This window comes from Ursus americanus, chromosome 30 (assembly GCF_024610735.1).
Source record: "Ursus americanus isolate L20-20 chromosome 30, mUrsAme1.1.p, whole genome shotgun sequence".
Classification (NCBI taxonomy): Eukaryota; Metazoa; Chordata; class Mammalia; order Carnivora; family Ursidae; genus Ursus; species Ursus americanus.
This window is the reverse complement of record NC_142156.1, coordinates 9,490,137-9,503,030: the sequence shown is the minus strand read 5'-3', so window position 1 is coordinate 9,503,030 and position 12,894 is coordinate 9,490,137. Positions and strand designations below refer to the sequence as shown.

Below are 12,894 nucleotides of genomic sequence, written 5' to 3'. Positions count from 1 at the left end.
CTGGTCTCATTTCCCTTGACTGGAATAACTTCTTTTTAGTAATTCCTGTAATACGGGTCTGCTGCTGACTCCTCCTTTTATCTGAAAATGTTGATATTTCACCTGCATTTTCAAGAATATTTCCACTTGGTAATAGAATTCTGGGTTGACATGTTTTATTTTCATACCTTTAAAGAGGTTTTTCCATTGTCTTTGCCACTGTGACTTCTGATGAGAAGTTTGCAGTATTTCATATAATTGAAATGTGTTTTTTTTTTTAATGTAATGTGTCATTTTTGTTGCCTTCAAGATTTTCTATTTTTAGGTTCCAGCAACTTGACAATGAAGTCCTTGGGTGCAGCTTTCTTTGTATTTATTCTGTTTGGGGTCTGTTTTGTGATTCTTGAACTTTCTCCAAATTTGGAAAATTCTGGATGTTACTAAAAAAAACTCTGGGGCACCTGGCTGGCTCAGTCAGTAGAGCATGTGACTCTTGATCTCAGGGTCCTGAGTTCATGCCTCAAGTTGGGTGTGGAGCCTACTTAAAAACAAATAAACACTTCTTTCTGCCTAATTCCTTCCTTCCTTCTCATTCTGGCATTCTAATTATGTATATGTATACTAGACTCTTTGCTGTCCCACAGATCAAAGACGCTCTGACCTTTTTTTTAGTTTAAAAAAATTTTTTTTAAATTTAAATTCAATTAACATATAATGTATTCTTTGTTTCAGGGGTACAGTCTGATTCATCAGTCTTATATAATATCTAGTGCTCATTATAACACATACCCTCCCCAGTGTCCACCATTCAGTTACCCCATCCCTCCAACCCCCCTTCCCCTCCAGAAACCGTCAGTTTGTTTCCCATGATTAAGAGTCTCTTATGGTTTGTCTCCCTCTCTGGTTAGGTCTTGTTTCATTTTTTCCACTCTTCCCCTATGATCCTTTGCCTTGTTTCTTAAATTACACATATCAATGAGATCATATGATAGTTGTCTTTCTCTGATTGACTTATTTTGCTTAGCATAACACTCTCTAGCTCTGTCCACGTTCTTGCAAATGGCAAGATTTCATTTTTGATAGCTGCGTAATATTCCATCACATATACCATTCCATGCATGTATACACACACGCACACACATCACATCTTTATCCATTCATCTGTCGATGGACATCTGGGCTCTTTCCAAAGTTTGGCTATTGTGGACATTGCTGCTATGAACATTGGGGTGCAGGTGCCCCTTTGGATCACTACATTTGTATCTTTGGGGTTAATACCCAGTAGTGCAATTGCTGGGTCGTAGAGTAGCTCTATTTTCAACTTTTTGAGGAACCTCCGTGGTGTTTTCTAGAGCGGCTACACCAGCTTGCATTCCCACCAGTAGTATAGGAAAGTTCCCCTTTCTTCGTATCCTTGCCAAATCTGTCATTTCCTGACTTGTTAATTTTAGCCATTCTGACAGGTGTGACGTGGTATCTCATTGTGGTTTTGATTTGTATTTCCCTGATGCCAAGTGATGTTGAGCACTTTTTCATGTGTCTGTTGGCCATTTGGACATCTTCTTTGAAGAGATGTCTGTTCACGTCTTCTGCCCATTTCTTGACTGAATTATTTGTTCTTTCAGTGTTGAGCTTGTTAAGTTCCTTATAGATTTTGGATACTAGCCCTTTATCTGATATGTCATTTGCAAATATCTTCTCCAATTCTGTCGGTTGTCTTTTGGTTTTGTTGACTGTTTCCTTTGCTGTGCTTTTTATCTTGATGAAGTCCCAGTAGTTCATTTTTGCCCTTGCTTCCCTTGCCTTTGGAGACGTGTCTAGCAAGAAGTTGCTGCGGCCAGGGTCAAAGAGGTTGCTGCCTGTGTTCTCCCCTAGGATTGTGATGGATTCCTGTCTCACATTTAGGTCTTTCATCCATTTTGAGTTTGTGTCTGGTGTAGGAAAATGGTCCAGTTTCATTCTTCTGCATGTGGCTGTCCAGTTTTGCCAACACCATTTGTTGAAGAGACTTGTCTTTTTTCCATTGGGTAGTCTTTCCTGCTCTGTTGAAGATGAGTTGCCCATAGAGTGGAGGGTCCATTTCTGGGTTCTCCGTTCTGTTCTGTTGATCTGTGTGTCTGTTTTTGTGACAGTACCACACTGTCTTGATGATTACAGTTTTGTAATAGAGCTTGAGGCCCGGGATTGTGATGCCACCAGTCTTGGTTTTCTTTCTCAACATTCCTCTGGCTATTCGGAGTCTTTTCTGGTTCCATACAAATTTTGGGATTATTTGTCCCATTTCTGCAAAAAAAAAAAGTTGATGGTATTTTGACAGAGATTGCACTGGATGGGTAGATTGCTCTAGGTAGCATAGACATTTTCACAGTATTTGTTCTTCCAGTCCATGGGCATGGAATGTGTTTCCATTTCTTTGTGTCTTCCTCCATTTCTTTCATGAGTATTCTGTAGTTTTCTGAGTACAGATCCTTTGCCTCTTTGGTTAGATTTATTCCTAGGTATCTTATGGTTTTTGGTGCAATTGTAAATGGGAACGAGTCCTTAATTTCTCTTTCTTCTGTCTCGTTGTTGGTATATAGAAATGCAGTTGGTTTCTGTGCATTGATTTTATATCCTTCTGCTTTACTCAATTCCTGTATGAGTTCTAGCAGTTTTGGGGTGGAGTCTTTTGGGTTTTCCACACAGAGTATCATGTCACCTGCAAAGAGTGAGAGTTTGACTGCTTCTTTGCCAATTCGGATGCCTTTTACTTCTCTTTGTTGTCTGATTGCTGAGGCTAGGACTTCTAGTACTACGTTGAACAGCAGTGCTGATGGACCCAGTGGACATCCCTGCCGTGTTCCTGATCTTAGGGGAAATGCTCTCAGTTTTTCCCCATTGAGAATGATATTTGCTGTGGGTTTTTCATAGATGGCTTTTATGATATTGAGCTATGTACCCTCTATCCCTACACTCTGAAGAGTTTTAGTCAAGAAAGGATGCTGTACTTTGTCAGATGCCTTTCTGCATCTATTGAGAGTATCATATGGTTCTTGTCCTTTCTTTTATTACTGTAGTATATCACATTGATTGATTTGCAGATGTTGAACCAAACTTGCAGCCCAGGAATAAATCCCATTTAGTCGTGGTGAATAATCCTTTTACTGTACTGTTGGATCCTATTGGCTAGTTTTTGGTGAGAACTTTTGCATCCATGTTCATCAGGAATATTGGTCTGTAATTCTTCTTGGTGGGGTTGTCTGGTTTTGGAATCAAGGTAATGCTGGTCTCATAAAACAAGCTTGGAAGTTTTCCTTCCGTTTCTATTTTTGAAACAGTTTCAAAAGAATAGGTATTTTTCTTCTCTGTTCTTTAGATTGGATGTCTGTTGCTCTTTTTCAGCATTAAGAAACTGGGTCAATCCAGGCCAAATTTGTTTATCCCTATTCATTTACCATCGTTGCTTTCACACTGCAGTGGCAGAGATGAGTAGTTGTAATGGAGACTTTTGACCCTCAAAGCCGCAAGTACTATAATCCTTTGCAGGAAATATTTCCTAACCCCTCCTTTTTTCAAGCTTAATGATCCTTTAACATGTTACCTTCAGTATTAATCCCACTTACTGAATTACTTCAGGTATTGTATTCTTCAGTTTTAGACTTTTATTTGGTTCATTACTTTTTCTCTGCTGACAGTTGCTAGGTGTGCATTCATTATAAGCTTATTTTCCCTTATATTCTTTGGCATCATTGTAATAGTTGATTTAAAAATCTTGGGTGTTAATTCTAACATCTGGGTCATCTCCAAGTCCGTTTCCATTAATTACCTTTTCTCTTTGGTATGGATCACATTTCCTGTTTTTCATTATGTGTAGTAATTTTGAATTATATCCTAGATACTGTGAATAATACACTGTAGAAATTCTACTGAAGAATATTTTTAAAACAGGCACTTAACTTGGTTGAACTCAGACTTAAAACTTTGACCCCCTATGGTGGGCAGCAGTTGATATTTCTTTTTAGTTCTTTTAGTTGGCTGCTTGGAGTCTGCTCTGTAAGTGTGTATTGAGAGATTAAAGATTTAGGCAGAGTTTATACACAGAACATGGGGTGCTCTGTCTCCTTTCTGGGATTTACTCCCTCACTTTTTAAGGTGCTGGGGTCATTCTAAACCATTTCCTTTGGTTATTGAAGCTAAAATGGCCGGTTTCTTTTTTTTTTTTTTTTTTAAAGATTTTATTTATTTATTTGACAGAGATAGACAGCCAGCGAGAGAGGGAACACAAGCAGGGGGAGTGGGAGAGGAAGAAGCAGGCTCATAGCGGAGGAGCCTGATGTGGGGCTCGACCCCGGAACGCCGGGATCACGCCCTGAGCCGAAGGCAGACGCTTTAACCGCTGTGCCACCCAGGCGCCCCTAAAATGGCCGGTTTCTATTCAAGGTTTAGCTACCCCACATGGTGGCAACTGGGGCCCATCCTCAGGCAAAAAGCCATAAAAATGGGAACCCACTCAGTGACATTTCCTTCCAACTGTCAGCTCCCCTCCAGTTTCTCTTGAGTTTGGTTGCTCTTTCACTGCCTTAAGGTAGTTGTTTTCTTCATTTTGTTGAGAATTTATAGTTGTCATTTGTGGGAGGGTTGGATAAATAGAAGCAGAACCTTCTTCACTGCTTTGTAAAATATACAATTTTAAAGTTATTTTTAGCAGGAGGATTGGCTTGAATCACAGTCCATCATTGCTGGAGATCACAGCAGCTGACAGTTGTTTTCATTTATTTTTATGGTTTGTTGTTTTAATGACGGCAATGGGGGATTCATAATTTTAACATAAAAATCTGGTTGCTTCAGATGCCTCAGAGACATTTTTTTGTTTGGTCCTGGCCCCTCCTTCCTAGGGATGCCTGATTTGTACAAGACCATACTCTTATTAGTCAGTAGTCCACATTGGCACAACATTCCTGGGAGGAAGGTCTCTGCATATGCCTCTGGACAGCAGCTGAGTCGGAATGGCCCAGGCAGCCCAAACCCCAGCTCTTCCCTACCTTATAGGGTTGGTGGTCCCTCACCTCCAACAGGATGCTGTTTGCACAGTCCTCTGTTTATAGACACCCCTCTCCCCCTTCTGTTTAGGCCACACAAGATACATCTACAACACCTGTGTGATTACCTTCTGATAAGCTGGGAAAAGAGGCAGGAAGATCTGAGGCAAATTGACCTTGAAACTTCTTTTTCTGGTATATAAAATAGATAATAAAATCTGCCTTGCCTGTATTGTGAGGTTTTACTAAAAATCTGAGGTGATTACAACAATCGTGACTTGCTTTGGGCAGTGGTTAGATTATAAATGTTTTGGGGCTAGTAGGCCATTCAGCCATCATAGAGTGTCTAATGACTCAGTTGTATTTTCGGAGGGAGGGGACTATCTGTCATTTTGTGCTGGAGAGGAAGTACAGGGGTTAAGGTCACAGGCCAGTGTTTAGAGCTACCAGCTGGTGATCTTGGAGGCCTGGTGAGTTCCTCTGTAAAACTGGTCACCTTAGAGGACTCTTGTGAGGTGGTCCTAATGTCTGGTGTGTGGCTATCATTTGCCAAGGCTCTCACCATCAAAATTCCCCATGTTGGATTTAACTATGCGTCCCAGCCCTCTGAGCTCTCTTTGGATCATGGTTGTGTCTTCTCCCTGCTTCAGGTCCTCCTCCAATTTGCTAAGCCCGACAGTCATGTCCTCAGCCACACTGTCAAGGGAAATATTGGGTGGGGCTGAAGACAAAGGCCAGGGCTGCTCCTCTCAGTTTCTGCCAGGCCATTTAACAAGTTATTAACCCTAATACTTCGTCAATGATACCTCAGCCCTGACTTCCCCACCTTGTCCCTGAGGATAATTTTCCAAAGGCTTTGCTGAATTTGCTCTTACTTTCTACTGACTCTGGCTCCTGTCCCTCTTCTATTTGTGGACTGACTTCAGCCAAGTGGCTTAGAATGACACTGCTCTTTATTTTAAAATAGACTGGGAGTTTGGCCCACTGAATCTTTTGTTCCAAGGCTGTTCAAGAAAAGCTTACAGATTTGGAAACTAATACAAGCCCACAATGATTGATGGGGTGGCTTCACAGCACAGTGGTTAACTTTTCCCTCAAAACAAGTAGCAGGACTCTAAAGTACACAAAGTAAAAGAGGGCACAGGTAGTGTTTATTACGGAAAAAAATACAAAAATATCACCATTGGTTTGTTTGCAGAATCTGGTTAGGGGTTGATACCCTTTGCCTTGGCAGCCAAAATGTTAAGAACCTATTGGGCCCTATCCCAACTGAGTTACTGCAAAGAATAAGTAAGTGGCCTCTGGTAAGTGCCTCCCTGTTCTGTGCTGAGGACACATCACGTTTTTCTTGTGAGCATTCTGCTTAGTCCAGGCTGCAAAAAATTAAGGCCTAAACTGACCTCATAGAGAATGGCTCAAGGAAGGCCCTAAGGGCTCTGGGAGGCCACTCCTTAAACTTAACCAGGGCAGGGCTCACCGCTGGGTCCTGCCCAGACATCCCAAGACTTGGAGATGTGGGAAACTGCTACACGTACTCATCCATCATCCCTGCTTTGTACCAAGTCCTTAGTACATATAGGAAACTGTCAATACCCTGGACTGGCCTAGTTTTATGGTAAAGATCCTATTATCTATGCAGAATCCGTTCTGTTTTGAAAACCCAGACTAGGATTCAAGTGCCAGCCCTCCTTCACCCCTCAACAGTGGAAAGATAACCAGTTTCCTCACTGATGAATTGGAAGCATTTACAGAAGCTGTGGTCGTTTCGATAATCAAAGCATGTCTATCTGTTTAAATCTGATAATTTTAATTGCATTCTAACTCCAAGACGACTGGTAAATTGTGTGGAGTAGATGAAAACTCAACAGAGAAGTGCCTGGTATTCGTTCGGTACTTTAAATAAGGCACCTTTATCCCCAAGGCTCAGAGGGGCTTTATCACTAACCCCAGACCACATGTGGCTGTGTGAGGCTAACTGCTGAGATGGGAGTCCTTTTCCTACCTCTCACTATTGAGATCATCTTGGTATTTAAAGCCTTGGGGAATGTACATTTCTATCTGTAAGATACCCCGTTTCTTTAGCTGCTCTACTGACTAAACCAGCACTTTTCTCTTTCCTTTCTCTCTGTTTTGGCAATTAATTGCTCAGGTCAAAAGCTGTGGTGTCACCTTTCAGTCCCCATCCCCTGCATGAAGGGGGACCTGCTGGTGAACAGCTCCTTGAAGACCATGATAAAAGCCAGACCGGATGGCAGCAGGGAGACCCACTGTGACATCCAGTGGCACAGGCCCTGATTTGTACCTGTGGCTGTTGGAAGGAATGGGGGGGGGGGCAGGGAGAAAGGTGTTTCTCCATTCCCCAGGGTAAGCCTGCGGCTCTTGGCCAGTGTGAGGTGGCCTTTTAGCCCTGGCCAAACCTGCCAGCAGCCTTGGGGATGGTGGCACTGTTTCCACCACTGTCAAGCTAGCAAGACCATGACTTATCCACACAGTGCTTTGTCATCTCAGAGGCCAGGGGTGCTCCTTCCCATATGAGCAAGTCCTTAGCCCCTCTTTTGCAATTAGGTGTCTTCCCTCCCCAGGAAGCCTGTAAAGCTGGACCCAGCTGCCCCAGGATGTGCTACGATTTACCTGCAGAAAACACCCCCAAACTACACCACCAACTGAAGAGTGAGGAAATCCACGGTCTTCAGTGGAAAAGGTTCATCCACACAGGCTGAAAGATGGAATGCCACCTGCATGTCAAGTCCAGGTAGGTGGAGTGAACGGTCTCATTAGAAGGTGGATAGGTAACTTGCCTGAAGCAAGAGTGTTTGGCAAGGCAGAGGAACTGGTATCCAGAATCCCGAGGCCGGAATGCTGGCATGCAGCCCCCTTGCTGCCCCCTCTCTCCATCTTTGTCTTCTGGACACCCACTTCCTTTCTTTCACTCCTCACAAGGCAAAAGCCCACTGCTTGGCGGATTTCCCAACTCCCGGTCTCAAGCTTTGTTTCCTCTCCGTAAGTGGTTCCTGTTCCTCTGTCCTCTTGGGATCTGGTGAGAATCCCAGGACTCTGTGGGGGCTGGAGCAAGCTCATGGATTCCTCTATTTCCGGACCTCTCAGGAACACAGTTCACTTGCGAACCAGGGGCAAGACTTCTTGGAACTTAAACAGCTGATTAGGCAACATCCAAATCAGAGGAGCCATAAACTAAGCCTGAGTGTGCCACATGAATTTTTAATAACTCAAATATCTAAGACCTCTATAGCACACCAAAGTGATCACTATGAGAAAGCACTGCATAAAGTCAGACTTTCCACAAGTGAACTGCTGGCTCTTAGTAAGCTTTCTAATCCATGCTGCGTGGAGAGAATGTGCTCAGTGCTTCCTTCAGCTGTAGTTTATACATTTGGTCAGGAGCACCATGGTGCAGGAAAAAGGAGCATTTATAGCCCTGCTTTCCACCTTGTCGGGTGGATCCAGTCCTGCGAACGAGCATTCCCAGCTATGCCTTTGCTATTTACAGGAAAGCCCAGAGTCACGGGCCAAAAGCTCTAGATTCCACTTGTCAGAGGTGGAATAAAATCACTTATGTCAAAGGGTTTTAAAAGGAGCCGGGGGGCTATTAAGGAGGTGGGCCTTCTGCGCGTCCTCACCCTACAGAACCATGAACTTCTGAACTGGGTTAAACCACAGATCTTCCCAAGGGCTCTGCACAGATCTGCAACTTTCTACAGTAACAGACTTTTGCTTTTGGGAACAGCCTTAGCAACCAGTTACGTTCAGCCAAGATTAGTCTTCTGCCACCAATCAGAATGCTTTGTAAACAATACAGAGGCCCTTTTTGTTTTTTAAAAACCTGGTTTTTGCTCCCTAGTGGAACACTATTTGGATTGCAACCTGAATCTGTGTACCCAAATTGCAATTCTTTAATGCCAAATAGTTGTGCTTAGTTGATTTTTCAGATTGACACGCTCTCTCGACCTCAGTGCTGTGTTGCTGAGTGACCTCGTGTATGGGAACCACGTTCCCCACACGTGCAGTGTGGTGAAGCACCCCTGCAGTGGGCCACTAGAGTAGGGATCAGCTGTTCGGTTTTGTTCCCTGGAGCACCCAGTGCCTGACACAGCTTAAGCTGAAACAACTCTGAAATTACCACCAATGGACGGGAAAGGGCTTTGAATTCCAAGGGAAGTGATGAGGAGGAAACAAATTATGGCTGACACAGCCGCGAGGAGTGGACAAAGTACTGTTCTGGGAGAGGCTCAGTAACACATGAGGAGTTAAGAATCCGAACCTGAAGAAGTGTTCATTCAGTCTTGCAAACAGAAAGTGGTCTATAAATTGCACAGGAATAGAAATAATTTCTGGATGAAAAACCTCTTACCTGGCTTATCCCTCCCAGAAGAGGGAAGAGGCCGGAGTTCTACAGCCAGATCTCCAGGACTTCATACACACTCCGGGGCAAGGCTGCCACCTGTGTTAAGAGCCATTGTTCTTGAAGTGATTTCATTGTTGGAAATTGCCAAGGCAATGTGACTGAGTGAAGGGAGGAGGCTGTCCAGGCCAGTATGCACTGGAAGATCAGAAGTAGGATGGGCTGCTTTCCTTCTGAGCCTGTACTGTCTGCCCTGCTTCTACGGAGAAGGAGAATTGCAGTTGACATTCTTGATGACTGTGCTTCATGTATATACAAAACGGCTGCATTCCAAGGCTCTGACGTAAATGTTGGCCTTTACCAAACACAAATGTCTACATACAACACCGATCTGGTTAGCAGTAATGTGAGAGCTGCTATGCAGACACGGCAGATTCTATTTTTGACACTTTATTGACAAAACAGAACTCCCTCCCCTCCACCCTCACAGAGAACTAGTCTTGCGTTTTTCTTATGGGTTACATAACTTACCTGTTTAACCAAGGCTTGTGCTGGCATGCTACAAAGGTAATTCAGATAGTAGCCTACCGCTCCCCCCCCCCCCCGCCAACCCTCCAGATCTGGTTTGAACTGTCCCTACACAAGGAGTTGTGTGGCTGTCTTATTTAGAAAAGCTGAAGCTGTAATAACAGTAATGGAACATACTAGGCTTTTGGATAAACTTTGCTGTCCTATCTTCATTAGCTCAAATTAAAGTTACTATGAGTGAGACTTCCAGCATGCAGTCTCTTTAGAGGAGGAAGAACCTCAGACCAATGAGGAGGGATGGTGGTCTGTGCTAGACCTTTGTCAACATGCCTTGCCTAATGCAAAGACTTCTTAGAGGACCGCAGAACTCTGAGCATCTGAGAAACCAGAAAAAAAGTAAGATGAGGACCTAAATCTGTATCAGGCAAGGGAGGGGAGAAGACTGTAAGGAAAGACCAAAATCGTGTGCTGTAATTGCAGCACCCCCCACGCCTCCACAACAGCATTACTCCCAGGACCAGGGGAAATTCTAATATGTCTTCTGTGGTTAATTTAAAACAAAAGGAATATTTGTGGCTCCCGTGTCAAAGTTTTAAGGGCTTTGTGGACTAGCAGCTGGGATCCAAATTACATCCAAGAGACCCATGTGGGTATTTTTCCCCCCTAAACCTGCACAGGAGCAAGTATGACAAAAAATTATCTTCCTTCTGTCTGGAATTTAGGTTTTTTATGAAGATAGAAAGATCAGAATGACCACTGCCAGGATAATACTTCTAACCATTATTGACACTTACCCTTAATTGGAGTCATTTGGGAAGAGTTCCCCCCCCCCCCCCACTGTCCTGTTTAATTAGCCATTAGCATCCTGGAGGGCTAAGGAAGAAGTACAGTGGATAAGCAGCGAGCACACGAGTGTACCTTTGGTCTTCACCAAATCCAGAGGCTGTTCTGAGTTCTGTGGACAATGGAAGCTTCAGTTCCTTGACATCTCTGGGACTGAAATGAACCAGAGCCACAGGTGACCTTGTCTGGAGACAGGGTCTTCCCGTCAGTCTTCTGGAACAGGCAGAGCAGGTAGGAGGTGATGGGAGCTCTGTGTGGTACCACCAACCAAAAGTGAAGATGAGGTGACAAAGGCTAGAAAGGAGTCATTTATTAAAAAAAACAAAACCAACAAAACAACAAAAAACGGAACAGCCCTCAGCAGGATTTGAAGACACAACAGAAGAACCCACCATCCTGATTGCTTTACGCCCCCATGACCGCAGGACACGCACCACCTATGAGTTCTGTCCAGAAGCACGGCAACCGGTTCATTGCACAGGTCAAAGCTGAGTCAGGTCACCTGCTGAAGGGAGAGAGCGGGACACGTAGGCCCTTCTCCCACCTCTGCTGTCAGGTAGCCAGGCTTCTCTCTGCCTCTACAATGGGCCACTTGTTAGGCCAGGGCTGCGGAGACAACAGCGAGCTGACCTGAGCACACTAGCTACTACCAGAAGGCTGGCTCTCCAGCAAAGACCACAGCACACAGCCAGATTCTAAGGGGACAGAGCAGCTTGCTCCTTCCACGGTGCCTGGAATGTAGGACCCAGCTCAGAGGGACAGTGGACATTTGTCCCCAATACCCAGTTGTTACCACAGGTAAACCAAGACTATAATCACAACAGCAAGGACAGGATTGGGTTGCTTTTTTCCTTTTTTTTTTTTCAAGGAGTGAGGGCATGGAAAATACAGCACACCAATGAAACAAAATGCCAAAAAAAAAAAAAATACAAAAACAATAGAAAATAGAAAAATGTATTTACAAGTAGTACATTACTATGATCAGAAAGCACAAAGACACCTGCTGCTGTATTACATGCATTGGTTCAAGAAGAAACTACTAAAAACCCTGCAAGGGAGAAGCCTGTAAAAACAAAAAAAAAGGGCCAAAAAGTTTGAACTTTTCATCCCTAATTGGCTACACTGATCAAAACCAAACGAGAGCCCCCGAAAGTCCATGAGTATATCAGTACGAATACTATACTGGTTTTTAACTGCACGTTCAGTTGTGGAGGGGAGAGACAGCAGCGTATCCATATACAAGGAAGCCGGAGTAAACTGCTCTACATGCTAAAAATTACAGCAAGTCCCTGTCTGCTACACAGCATGATCTTAGCGGGTTTTAATTCTTGTTTATTCATATATATAGTGATGTGTGCGTGTATGTATAAAAACCGTGCCCTCGTTCACTGCCAACACAACAGCTGGGTGGACATGAACTCATTACAACAAATTCTTATGTGTATGTTGTAAGAAGTCACTCAATGTCTGTGGATTTAATAAGTCACTTCACACCACAGAAAATATTTAATAAATCCAGAAAAAGGAAAGAATATAACGACAGAAGAGCTTCTGTCTCAGTTCTCTGAAACGGAGTCCCCCATAGGAAACTGGTCCCAAAGTTCTTGAGGGTTCACTGAAGAAACTTCGGTTTGCTAATATTTTTCATCCTTTTAGTGTTCAAAAGGTATAGAACGACTCCTCGCCGTGGTCAGTTTTAAACAGTCCTATCTCCATCCCCCACAGGTAACAGTCTGGTGCAGATTCATAAAAACGGGAGGAAGGAGCGCTGGGGAGAGCCTGTCACTTCAGGAGGGGCTCCGCCACTACAACGGCAGGAAGAGAAAGAACCAAGCAGGGCTCCAGGACCTCGCTCCTGCAGACGCAAAATCCAGTCACACGTCAGTTCCTTATACAGGTACGTCTCCAAGTACCAGGCCAGCTCTAAGAGGAAACAAAACCACGCGTTGACAGAAAAGGACTCAGATGGCCATTCTGGTCACTCTCTGGGATCCATCATACTTCCAGGAACCGGGAGCTGCTGGACTTGGAGTGGAATGGCTCAGACCACATCCGCCGAAGGTCACCCTGGGGAAGAAGGAACTTTAATAAGGTACGGATTTAAACATGAGCCACACACATCTGTAAGTCCTTTCTGATTCTTGATCTCAGATCAGATGGCTTCTG

The 12,894-nt window shown here is 43.9% G+C and overlaps 1 protein-coding gene across 2 annotated transcripts in view; it reads right to left on the bottom strand.

Annotated features, from left to right (window-relative positions):
• Nucleotides 1–11,666: 11,666 nt before the first annotated feature.
• Nucleotides 11,667–12,894, bottom strand: part of SPPL3 (signal peptide peptidase like 3) — a 139,863-nt gene continuing 138,635 nt past the window's right edge. For both annotated transcript variants that reach the window (XM_087857273.1, XM_087857274.1), the window contains exon 11: nt 11,667–12,795. In XM_087857273.1, the coding sequence (XP_087713399.1) occupies nt 12,724–12,795 (72 nt within the window). In that variant the 3' untranslated portion in view covers nt 11,667–12,723. The remainder of the gene's footprint in view (nt 12,796–12,894) is intronic.